This window comes from Accipiter gentilis, chromosome 22 (assembly GCF_929443795.1).
Source record: "Accipiter gentilis chromosome 22, bAccGen1.1, whole genome shotgun sequence".
In the NCBI taxonomy this organism is placed as follows: domain Eukaryota; kingdom Metazoa; phylum Chordata; class Aves; order Accipitriformes; family Accipitridae; genus Astur; species Astur gentilis.
Genome location: NC_064901.1, coordinates 595881 through 609534, shown reverse-complemented (window position 1 = coordinate 609534; position 13654 = coordinate 595881). Strand labels below are relative to the sequence as shown.

The window sequence follows — 13654 nt, the reverse complement described above, 5'->3', positions numbered from 1 at the left end:
GAGTTTATGTTTGTCTAAAAAGATCAGAGATAAAGACATGCAAAAAGAGAATTTTCAATAATGCTTTTGACCAGCAGTCTACCCCACTCTCTGTTGAAAGACCACCAGACTCTTGCACTTCGCAATATGTGCAGTGGGAGGCAAACAGAATCTAAGTAACCAGTTGCACAAAGAAAACAGAAAAAATGCTTCCTGGCCTATCCAAGTTATTAGCTTAAGACATAACTATAGTCATTGCCTTACCACAGTCAGTGGGTTCAAAATGTTCTATAAAGATGACTCTGTTCATCTAAAGCGTGCAAAGCATGAACACACGGACTCATTTCACCAAAATCCAAGCACAGGAATTAGTAAAGCCATCCAGGACATCCACTGCGTATAAAAACTGTTTAAAGCCCATTTTTAAGAATGATACTTGATCTTGTTTTAGAAAATGGATGCATAAATGCAAACAAACAGTACAAGGTATTTGCATATTCATGTTCAAAATAAAGCACTGAAGAATCTCAAAATAGTTTTAGTTTACACAACAAATGTATTTTATTAAAGCAACCCACATATACGTGCCAGTAGCACTGGGAAGATGAGTATATTTGTTCTCCTTTCTAATCAGAAACATGTTTATATCAGAATATAGAAGAACATGAAGAGGTATGATTTGCATGAATTTGTTTGCTAATTGCAATTTTCTAATTTGCCGTAATTGCTGTTTAAACAGATAGTGTTTAAACACATCAGTACACACTAAGTTAAAAGATACATAAAAACATAGAGAAAATAATTTTTATCCACCTACACAAAGCACATCCAGACTACAGATTCAAAATAATAACACAAATTTAGATGTTAAAGATGCAAAATTTTATATGACAAGCTTTCTTTATGGTCAGTATACAACTAGATATCATCTTGGTTAATAATCTGTCTATAATAGTAGTGCAATGCAAATAAAAAGTTTGCACATCATACAAAAGACAGACAGAAAGACAAGACAGACAAGAGAAAGACTGTAACAAATGTATCATCATGTTCAATTAGGCCCTGAAAATATATAATTTAATAACTGAGATTTAGGAAGATGATTCTCTTAAGATGGTAAAATACTGACAAGTAGTGGTCAGTTACAGGCACTGCACTTTCCTTAAAATTAATAACTATTAACATTTAAACTTCACAAAATTTCTTAATTAAGGCATCTACTGATCAAATCCAACTCAAATTTGATTTTATTTGGTTTGAAATGTATAACAGGCAAACTAATGAAACAACCACCTCATTAAATAGCCACAAATACTATAAATAGCATTTCTTTGTAAATCATGCAGACCATATTAAATGACAGGATTTCAGAACTCAGTCCAAACCCTACTACCCTCCTATCCAGTAATGTTACTTGGGAAGCATCTTGGAGAAATAAAAGAGGACAGAAAAGGACTTTAATAGAACATTACATCCACACAGTGATCACCACAAGACTGAGACCACTGACAGAGCTAAGAGTCCATCTCACTCATAATTCAAATTACAAAGGAGAAGAAACAGAATAACAAAGTAAAAAGCCGCTCTTAAATATTATGTAGAAACACCCTTCATCCAAATAATAAATGCAGTAAAATATTTAATTATTTCTTTTATTCTCACTAGGGTATGCAGAAGTACGCAAAGCAATTCAAATACGTTCTAACATACAGCAACTCAAGCTACAGAGATACACACCATGCCCTAGGAACATTTATATGTTGCAAAGACTACTTCTGGATACATCCCTCAGTACATACTGTCCACATGCACTTCAAGCTCTCAGATGGAAAGCTTTCTGCTAATCAGTATCTGTAGGAAACACGTCTATCCTTCTCTCCCCAACATGTTGTATTTGTATAAATGGACAACCATGTCCTCACAGTCCTCAATCACAGAATTATTAAAAGAAAGGGGCAACAGCAGATGATGGGCAACAGCAGATGATGGGCAACAGCAGATGATGGGCAACAGCAGATGATGGGCAACAGCAGATGATGGGCAACAGCAGATGATGGGCAACAGCAGATGATGGGCAACAGCAGATGATGGGCAACAGCAGATGATGGGCAACAGCAGATGATGGGCAACAGGGCAAACGGCTATCACTTCTCAAAGAAATTCAGGTTAGTGATAACGAGCATTCTGTTCTTAAGGGACTGTCCATATCCATATTTACATGGGTGAATCCAAGCACTCCACTCCAAATGGAGTAGGGATCAAAAAATTCCAAGACCATCACTATCCAGGTTAGTATTATTATTGCAGACAAGTGTCATTAGAAAATTAGAAAAATGAAACCTAAATTGCTACCGTCATCTCCAAGACTTCTTGCAGAGAACCAGCATAGATATTTATTAGAGCTTACAGGCTCAGGTTTACCCGAGTGTGTTCATGATTCACCAATGAAGGACATCTCATTTACTGGAAAGCAGCTTGCCTGCTTCTTCTGATACTCCTGGCCAAATATAAGCCACCATAAGAGGAACAGCTGATTAAAAAGCCAAGCTGCAGAAAAAGGCAACTAGCCTCTCCCTATGTTGACTGCATTCATTAAGAGTATTTTCATCTACAACGTCCCCTAAGAATCTTTGAGTGAGTACACACTGGTATGTATGTACTGAATGAAAGATCTACCTTTTTCAGTAGCCAGTCCTCAGCATCATTCTGTATATCCCGTGAGAGATCAAAGGAGTGCACTAATGAGACTCTTGCAGTCTTGCAGAGACTCTGCAATAACTGAGTATCAAAGCAGCATGAAAGAACATATTTCACAATAAGGAAGAAAACCAGTGATGTCATGTATTATGTTAAGAAGTTGCTGTTCTTAAGGTACAATATAGTCACACTTCAACTGTAAGGCAGTGAAGAAATAAGTAAGCTTCCACACTGGAGTCTGAGAATCTCTGTTCTTGAAAATTCTCTCACCTATCAAGCAATCTTTATGGCAAATGCTACCACCAAGCAATGGATTACCAGTAAGAAAAAATGACATCAGATATTTTACACAAAACCCAATGGCTTTGCTGAAATTGCCTACTTAAAATGTAGCATTTTTTTTTAAAAATCATAGTGTAAACTATTGAGTTTTTCTAACAACTTTGCTCAGAGATCTTTAAAGCCAAATTTGTCTATAGTACAGAAAAATAAAAAATACCTTAGCAAAATACAAACAATTACACTGATGCAAGTAATGAACAAATCAACAAGAAGCCACCTACTACTCAGCTTGAAAACATATTGTTGAAATAACAACCTTTTTAAACTATTCATATTCATAAATCTTAAATACTTCATGATCATAAATTACATTATTTATTCTATTTGGTTTGCCATAGTGAATCTATTCATCTGTAACAGCACATATATAAAGAAAAAAAATTTGAAAACAAAAACCAGAAGCTCAAAAACTCAAATCTGCTACACCCAATCCTCAGACTGTTTTGGCTCTGGCATTTTTTTCCTGTTTGTTTTTAATTTGAGATTAGATCAGTTCTAAACTTTTTGCCCCCTTAGATATTCTTATATTCCTATTTCTTCTAAAATTTATACTCCATAACAAAGTAATTTTCTTCACAAAGCTTTTCCACACAGCAGCCTCTCAGGACAATAGTACACGGAGAGGCAGCATGCACAGGATCCAGATTATTTTGCTCTCAAAACCAAGCATTTTTCAAAAAGTAGGAAACAAGGTGGTCCAATCTGCCAATGTGAGAGCATCAAGAGATGTTGAACCATCCCTGATAAATACAAACACCATCCAGAATTGAGACCATTTTCTACCTAGTGAAGGACAAATTAACATGAATGTTCAATGGGGAAGGAAGATGGGACAGCTGGATGGAAGCTTGTGATAAGGGTCTGAGATCTAAGGACCTTAGCAATACTGAAGCCTAAAGATACCTGGCATGTAGGAAGTTGCAACTCTGTCATGAAGATGTTCTCCAAGCTGTTAAGACAGCTATGAGACAAGAAGTAGCAGGAAGAAGACATACCGTTTGCTGCTACTGGGAGCGTAATGGAAGTCTGTGTTTCAAGGGCGATACTGTCTCCATATTCCTCTGTAATCTGTCAAAGAAAGATTACCTAACACCTATTGTAAGAAGCTCCCTTCTACACTTGTCAACTGACACCACCAGGTTCTATTTAGCATGTTAGAGATCAGAAGTCCCGGAAAAATCCATAATTCATGCAACAGAGGTAATCTATGTTTTATTGGGATTTCTAAATACAGTGACATGAGTCCAGTCCAGGAAATCCAGAGTCATGACTGAGATCAGCCACCCAGAAGGATAATTTGGAGATATGAGCCCCTGCTTGAGAGAGTGAAGATAATCATCAATACGTGATTCTCCTCCAAGTAGCAACATCTATGAATGTATGGCATATGGAATAAGCCTGTTCCAGTCAGGATTGGGTCTGAATCTCTGCTTGGGCAAATTCCTCATAGTAAAAGTTTACCAAGCAGACTAAAAGGTGTTGAGCTTTCCTGTAAACTGAGAATGAGGACTACATACTGAAGTTTTGAACAGTAGTGTCAAAAAATCTTTTAAATAGAAAGGGTCTCCTCAAGAAAAATTATTTACAAAAATATGCACAGAGCAAGACAGAATTTGCAGGAGAAAGGATTAAAATGTCTTCATCTACAGCTGAACAGCTTAGGGGAATGGAAGGTCAGACAGGTACTTTAGTATTTAATAGTAATTTTGCATGAAATTCAAAAGATGAGCTACTAGGAAAAAAGGTATCCAGCTTGAGTGCTAATGATCACATAGCCAATCATATGAAAGTCTTTGAAATACATTTGAATTCATTCACTTGAATTCAAGTTTTCCTTCTAAGGAAACCATGGCAGTGTCAATGTATCTTTACAAGTCATTTTCCCTTTAAAAGGATAAAAAAAGATTGTTCCAATCTGCAGATAGCACTATCAGATGACACCATCTCATTTCATTAAGCATTCCTCTAGCAGACTGAAGGCACAACCAAAGAATGTAGAAATGGACGTAGGCATATTAAAGAGCAATGAAAACTGTAATAAAGCACTCTAGTTCTTTTCACCCACTAGGAGTCAATACGGGGCAAAAATGAACCAGTAACTCTTTCTGAAATATTAGCAGAAGCACTACAAGTATTTTTATAAACACTAATTTTTATCTATATCAAAACAGCATCTTATCTTCTTAAATATGACCTCTTTGAAGAGTTTCTAGCCTTACATGAAATACAAAGCCTCAATCTAAATTAAGGTTCCTCAATATCACTGCATAGTATAAACCAACTGCCTTCCAAAGGCACATATACTGTCGCTAACATTAAAAATTAAAAACAAGGAATTGCACATTTCTTCTCAACTATAATATTCTATTACATAGTTAGAGATAACATTGCAAATCATATCTTAAGGGGAGTGAAATAAAAAGTTACACTATCTTAAGACACAGATTTTCCAAATAGCAGTAAAATCAACCAGAGATGTATTTTTCATACATTTCCTAAAACAAGCAGGAAAAAAGCTACAGGCTGTCTTGAATTTTAATTCATAATATAAACATTCGTATTTGTCTCCTACACAACATTTTATATTTCATCAGATACTGTTGAATGAAACTGTTTGAATAGCAATGAAAATCTGTCTGGCCACTTCAATGCATTTGATTGCTTGTTGAAATAAATTAAAAGTAAACTGCTCACTGCAAGCAAAGTTTACATTTTCGAAAACAAAATGTTTTAATTCGGACAACCCAGTTAATGACTTGCTTTTGTTTGTTTGGGGTTTGAGGGAGGGCACAGGGGATGGATTCTTTTAAAGAATGTTTGTGCTAATTACCAAAAAGGTTTAAACACAGACAAGACAGTATCATGAAGAACAGAGACTGTACTTGTTATCATCTGGTCACCAAAACAAGTGGAGCTGGACTGATACAGCTAAAAGAATGTGCCAAAGATATGAGCACTTTTGTCAGTTTGACAGGTACAGGCTCACAAAAGCAACATGTTCCTAACTTAATCCTGAATACACAGGAAGTTTTCATTTGCATACCTCTTGTAATTGAAAAGACATATGTCCCAGCTGGTCCTGGTGTCTTTCTACAAGCTGTCTTTCAGCACGCATTTCTTGTTCTATCTCCTGAAGTCTTCTCTCTACCCGTTCTGATACCTTCAAGAGGGAAAAAAAAAACCAACCAAAAAAAAAAAAAAAACCAACACAAACGCTGCAGGAAATCAGTGCATGTTTTACCACATATTAAGATAACAATGGCAAAAAAAAAAGGTAAATAGAGCACAGGGCAGAAAGAAGAATGAAGACAACTTTTATTTTATTCAATAAGATTTAGAATGGTATAGAAAATAACTAGAGTTATAGCAGCATGTACTCCAGAAGTACTCAAGCAGAGAACTGACCTGCTATCTTGCTAGCAATACCCTCCCTTCAGGTATATGCATATTTTTCTCTACAGTGGCGGTTCTACTCAAGTGCTAAATATCTCAATATCAAGCTTGGTGCAGCCTAACCCGAAGCTGCAATACAAAAATCTTAGCTTCTCTGCCACAGGCCTGATTAACCTCTGGAGAGTCATTTCTTTCATATCTCCAGCCTGTAAAACAGACCAATGTTTGCCTCTTTCATACTCTAAAATCTGTGAGTAAAAAGTAGTAAACAAGAGCTAACTACATGAGAATGACTGTAATAGCACAAAATAATGACATCACTTTAAGACCTTTTTCCCCAATATTTTGTGGATCCATGTACAAATTTTGATTATAAACACAATAATTCAACCTTAAACTACAATACCAGAACTACTTTATTTTTGCATTTCAAGCTGCTAGCAGACAGCACCCTCTTGTGGACAGCAAATTAAATTTATACTGTTAAAGTGAAGATTAGCAAGGAAAATATTTATATATCATTTCCTCCCTACCTTAAAACTAATTTTTTTAAACAATCACTAGAAAGCAATACACCTCTTATCGAATGGTATTTAGATAAAAAGAGAACCTCTTAAAACACCATTGACCTACTAGTTTCTGATGCATGGGGAAGGGAACAAGTTTTCATCTGTACTTTCATCATTAAGCACATTTCTACCAGCTCTAGGCATAAGCGTGGATAGAAAATTTTAACATGAGCAACACAATTGCGTAGCAACCAAAATGTAATTAAGGTTATATTTATATTCTGGCCTTCATGAGGACATCAGGTTTAAAGAATTAAACAGTCTCTTTTTTTTTTTTTTCTACAACAAAACACATCAGTTTGAAAACATTTCTTGCTTGCACAGCCAGATGAATAGTCAGCTTACAATTTGGAATTCTGTATTTTCTCTTAAAACCATCAGAATACGCTCAAAAAAATGTACTGCATCAAACCACGCTCTTTCGTGTAAATTATGAAAGCTCTGCAGTCATAATCCAGAATAATTACTTACTAAAAACTAATGTATAAAAAAATAAGGACCACACCACAACATTTCTATTTGTTTTGATAACTACTACTTAGTGTTAGGTCTAATAATTCACAAAATACTCCAGCTAACAGAAACAACAATACTATGTAGCAGAAACAGAAAATAACACTTTGTCATTAACTTGTTACATCTTTGCTGAAAACTGGGAAATAGCTGTCACCCTTTTCTCCAGATATATCTGCAGTACACAAATGAAATAAAGACATATTTTTACATTTAAAAAAAAATCTTGGCTACAAGTTTCTGAAGGCAGAAGCTTTCTCAGCTCTCTCACACATCTCTTCAAGTGAAGTTAAGCAAGAGAACACTAAAGCTATTAAGAAAGATGTCTAATTTAGGCTTGACAAAAGATCCGAAAGTCGCATCACCCCCAAAGACAAGGAGAAAACGAGAATGAGTAAGAAAGTAACTTTTTAGTAACTACAAGATATCAAGTGATTTGCCTTGCCTCTGAACTCTTTCAGCTCCCTCCAGAATAAAACTGTTTTATTTCTAATAAAGTACTGAAAAAGATGCATTCATTGTATTTGTCAAGTACACAGAAATTTCAGTTATAGACATAATCCTCTTTAAAAAAAAACAAACAACGAACCAAAACAAATCACCAAACATTTTGATGCTACTCATTGGGAAAAAAAACTTCTAGGAAGAAACTATAGTTAGTATATATAATATATCATTAGCTCATGTTCTCTGTGCACCGAGCACAGAAAGAGGAGGCTAGAAGGGACTTCAAGGGCTAGCAAACTTACTGCCCGGCTAAACACATGACCTTTATATCTATGTCATTTTTCTGCAAGTCTATCTAACCTGCTCAAAAACACTCACATTAAACTTTTACAGCCTCCCTAGACAACTGATTCCATTGCCTCTAGAATGACCTGTTTTTCCTAAAGTACAATTTTAGTCTTCCTTGCTGAATGAATTTTACACCTATTAACAGTGTTCTATACTCTAAGCCACATCCAAGACTGGATACTGGATTCCAGTTCTGTTTGCCAACATACCTGAAAGTCCATTTGCAAACATAACAAGCATCTCTATATTGCATCATCTAGACTATTAAAAAAACTTCAGAGAAAACCAGATCAAGAATACCAACACATAAAATTCACTTCACTAACTCCTCTAATTTTAACAGTGAACAGTTTACTAGCTACACAGGTATCTGGACAGTTGTGTGTTTATTCTAGACTACATGCTGAGTGCTTAACCTACAAAAAGCAGCATCCTACTTCTTGAATTTCTCTCCTGTTTTTCAGCTTTCCACTGTTATTTCCAGTGCACAAGTCCTGCTGACTGAAATCTATTTCAACAGATTTTTGTTGCCTTTCTTGTTATGACCTATTTTATCATCAATGCAGACTCGAAACAGAAGTATTAAAATCACAAAAATAGCAAATTTCTTTCACAGATGTCGCTTTAAATATTGTTAAACTTTTCCCTCATGGGAAATGATCATGTGCAATATACATTTTACAAGTCACCTGCGCAGAGCCAAAAATCCCTATATCGGATCCTCTGAAGGACAGCACCTTATCTGACAATAATCCTGGCTCTCTGAGATATCATAACCACATTAACTCCATCTGAGACCTTTTTTACCTGACATTGCTGTCTATTTCCACAGACACAGCCTACACTAACATTCTAATGGCACCATCTCAATTAAGCATCTACTTAATTTGAACAAATCTGTGCTTCAGTGCAGTTGCTTTTTATGCATAAAGATCAGCTTCTTGTGCTATTTGGGATGTGCTTCTATACCAGGAGATTGCAACAAAATATCCAAGAGGGCTATCTTATATAACCATAAAGTGAGTAAAGTAAACATTCTTTCTAATTGTTTATAGGTCTGTATGGACATTCCTCTAGCAAATATCCAAACTCTTTTCAAGGAAAAAGGAATCTCACAGAATGTCTAGATAACAGATTTTGATATGGAGAGTTGTAGAACCTGCAGTCTTTATACAAAACCACATGTAGATTTTCAAGTACAAGGCCATTGAGAGTTCTTGATTTGAAACAGCCATCCAACTATGCCTGTGTCATCACCTCAGATGTCCTCCAGATTTTTATACTGGGGTGGAAAAGGCTCCCTTTAAAGGTAAAATTAATGTGCATTGATTGTGCTGTGTGCCTCTTAAAAAATTATTCAGACTCAGCATCAAAAAGGCTCTAAGAATTGTAACCTCTAATAAAAATAAATTCTGAACTAGTAACTCAGAACAACTGTATTGACTAGACCTTTATCACCACACATCTATATACAGGCAATTTTCAAACAGCACTGAATGTACTGAACAGTACAGCTTTAAGAATTTAGATGTATGTCCCTACAGAACTAAAGACTTAAGGACACTGAACAGAAAAGAATGTTTCTACCATGAACTCATCCTGTCAAATTATCAAGACTTCAAGTTGACAATTTATCACCAAGAACCATACAGTAGAATACAAATACAAGGATGGCGCTGCTGGAGATGATAAACAAACACTCCAAAGCAAAGTGATAAAAAAGTTCCTGAACAACTTTGTATAAGGAAATCATGAGGAAAAAGTATTTCCCCCTACCCAACTCACTTTCACCAGTGAGAAATCAATTCTGAATTAAATAATCTCAGAAGAATTCCTAAACACAGACAGGTACTAAAGTATCTCAAAAATCTGCAATAACAGACCACAATTTCTACACGCACTCTAATCTCATGCTTTGCTATGCCCACCATTAGAGTTATTTTTATTCTTAATGTCCATACTAAATTCCTCTTTTGCATACACCTCATCTCACCCATTCTGCCAGCCACATCAGTGTAACAGTAGATCATTAGATTTTGAATAAGGGCAAGGATGCACACCTAGTATGAGAGCACAGGTAAAGAAGCAGTGCAGAATGTTGCTACCGCTAGGGTTTTTCAGTGGTGTGGAATTGCCTGGATACAATGAGTGATTAAGCATGTCAGAATTCCTCAGCCTGAAGAGAAAGGGAATCCTCTGAAAGGTCTCTGAAGAAACTGAACAAACTCCTCCACTGAAAATCAGGGATGAAAAAGCAGCTAGATTAAAAAAAAACCCTACAACAATAACAAAAAAGCCAACAACAAAAACCAAAACAAACACTCCAACCAAAACATACCAAACACATGCACATACACGAAATAACCAATAAAAACAAACCACCACAGAAGTGGCAGCTCCTCTCACAATACATAATCTATCTGGAAAACTCCTTGCTATAGAACAAGTAAGATGATAAAGATATGCAAGTTATAACAAAGACTGGACAAGTTCCAGAAAAGAAATCCACAGAGGGATTACTAAGTACAGAAAGTACAGAGATCAATTCCAGACCAAGCAGCTCCCAAGCCACAAGTGATTAGACTAGTATTGTGCAGAATTATCATTAGATGCCTTTCTATTCTAATATCGTTCACTAAACATCCACTGCTTGACCATTCATCATACATGGCTAGATCTTTCCTAACTACATATTTCTTCTGCAAATTGAACCCCAGCAGTTGTTTTAAACTTTCAAGGAAGTCTTTGAATGAGTGGCCTTTTTTATTTTTTCCCCCCTTTTCTTTTTTTCCCCCTCTACTCTTTCTGGTCTTCTCTCTGTTTGGCCAATGTTCTTCCTGAGATAATAAGCAGCAATGAGCAGAATATTCCAGCTGAAGTCTTACTAGTCCTACACATGAAAACCACCTCACTGCAGCTTACTGGAGCATTTGTGTCTTCACTAAAAGAATGTCATTAAACAATTCAGCTTTCATAGCTTTATTGGATGATAATGTTCTCTCTCAACTAAGAGACTCTTCTGGTATTCCCCTTACCATTAACAAACTACAGAAAGCTTCCTTGTTACACTTCACATGTCTCTTTTTTTTGCTTCTCTCAGGTCAAAAGTTGTAACATTCAATTTCAAATCTTGAAATTCTACTATAGGAGGTCATAAAGAGTTAGTTATTTCTTTCATTAATGAAAAGACAGTGGCTGCCAGCATTCCAGAGGATTGAGGAAGAAGGTTTCTCGCATTCAACTGAACAGTTGTAGAGTAGCCAGCTGTAAGCAGCTATTTTCTTGAGAATGACCTTGGTTAAAACTTACTGAGTTTGCTCATTTTCAGGTACATGAAAGAGAAAAAGTATACTGATAAGAAGGACACAACAAGAAAAACGCAGAATTTTGCAAGTATCAAGAATTCTTTATCAGATAAACTTATTTTATCTTACCAGGCTATTAGGAGAAAGCAGAGCTAACATTCTAACACAGATAGCCTGTTACATTTTTCTAGGAAGGCCAACAACCCAAGTCTTCCTCCACTGATAGATTCTATCATATGAAGCATACAACTGGTACTGATAGATTATAGTCTACCGAATCGCTGTCCCACTTCATGTAGAGTCAGGAACTTACACAAGTACAACTATTAAGTCTGCTGGTGCCAACAGGTGATTGGTGCCAACAATATTGTTATCAGTGACAAACATATCACTGAAGCTCTTGACAGAGCATTTACTACCAATTCATGCAATTTTAGGGCAAGATGAATGGGAAAATAAGGACACACAACTCTTGCTCTGAAAAGTCAGCATTGCTACTGATACCATATTAATATTTACATAAAGCATACACTCAAGCCTTAAACGTCAAGAACTACCTACAGAATTTTCACCTCCTAACTACTGGGGAGATTCTCAACTTCTTTTGTTCCTACAGCAATACACTGTGACTTCCACCTCAATAGCAGATCTCTTTTATATTTAAGAGATATAGACTGCAGTTAGTCTACTTCCAGCAGATACAGGAAGTAAAAAAGAAGATACTATCATGGCTGTCCTGCCTCCTTTGTTACATTTGTCACAAAGCCTTTAGAGAAGAGTGCAGCCCAAAGAGATTTCTCCTGTTACGCTGCACAGATGATAAGGACTGAAAAGGACAGGGAGAGAGGGGGGAGGAAGAGGAAACAATAGTATTCATCATCATAACATGGGAAAGCTTGTACCTTTCAAAAGGTATCATCAACAAGTATGACAGCATTCAAACTGATGTTTAAAGTAAAAGTGACTGTTTTACAAGCGTGTATGTAGTGATTTTTTCTGTTTCAAAATTCATGGTCTTGGAGAAGGCTGCTTTTTAACTTTGAACAAGTACCTGAAATATAAAACTTGTCTTGCTGATTTTATTATGGAAGGGTAACATTATAACAACCTATAGTAGCCTAGATAAGAGCATGTTCAGATATATGTACTAAAATGTGGTACTGATTACCAACACACACATTAAACTAGAAGTCCACATTCTGCTTAGAATACTAAATATACATTATCTTCTCACATTATTCACACTCACCGTTTCTTGTCTTTGGGACTCAGTGAGCTTTTCAGACAACTCTTCTAGAGTCTTTCTTAATTCAGCATCAGTCCTTCATAGAAAAATAGAGGTAAGAATACTCTACAGTACAAAAACTAGATATCAACTGTGATAATTTTAAACAGCAGCAATCTTTTGGATTTTTATGCTACTTCAATTTGTTCTACAGCCTTTAAATTGTTAGCATAATTAGAGACCAGCCTCAAGTGGAAAATTAATGAGAAAAAGCATTTCCATTCCTCAAGTGAACATAACAGAGCATCTAGTTTGAAAGGCTAGGTATCAGGTCAACAAGTACAAAATTACGAACACTTCTACACAGTCCTTTTGAACAGTACTAGTTCCTACTAGGAATTAGCAGCTAATTCCTGTTATTGCTATTCGACAAAGCACCATATGTTGAGACAGTATGTACTTTAAAAAAACATTATGGCCTGCATGAGAGCTTGTCCTCAAGAGACTCCAGTATCAAAAACAAAGAGCAAAGTTGTAATAAAAGAAATTCCTAAGTTCTTGTTGGTATGTCCATATATTAAAAAAAAAAAAGGGGGGGGCACATACACTACACATATCAGAACTGATGGGTATTATTTACATTTATAAATATTGCACAAGATGACATGGAATAAGCAGTTCATAACACTGCTTTCATTTACACATTGTGCAATCCCCCACTCTCCCCAAAATTATTTTTTTTAAATACAAAAGAACAAAGGAGTTTAAGAATTATTTAAAAGCATAACAATTATTTTCCATGCTATTCTTCACATGGAGTTACATTCTGTTTATAC

At 35.8% G+C, this 13654-nt stretch overlaps 1 protein-coding gene across 33 annotated transcripts in view; it reads right to left on the bottom strand.

Moving 5' to 3' along the window:
* The window catches only part of CEP128 (centrosomal protein 128), a 143361-nt gene that overhangs the window by 107726 nt on the left and 21981 nt on the right, over nt 1-13654 (bottom strand). For 32 of the 33 annotated variants that reach the window (XR_007509162.1, XR_007509163.1, XR_007509164.1 and 29 more), the window contains 2 exons: nt 12843-12915; nt 6062-6178 (listed from right to left, as the gene is read on the bottom strand). Coding sequence is in view for 22 of the 33 variants with exons in the window: in XM_049825586.1 (XP_049681543.1) it covers nt 6062-6178; nt 12843-12915 (190 nt within the window). In the remaining 11 variants the exon portion in view is untranslated. The remainder of the gene's footprint in view (nt 1-6061; nt 6179-12842; nt 12916-13654) is intronic. The other variant, XM_049825591.1, reaches the window with a different exon arrangement.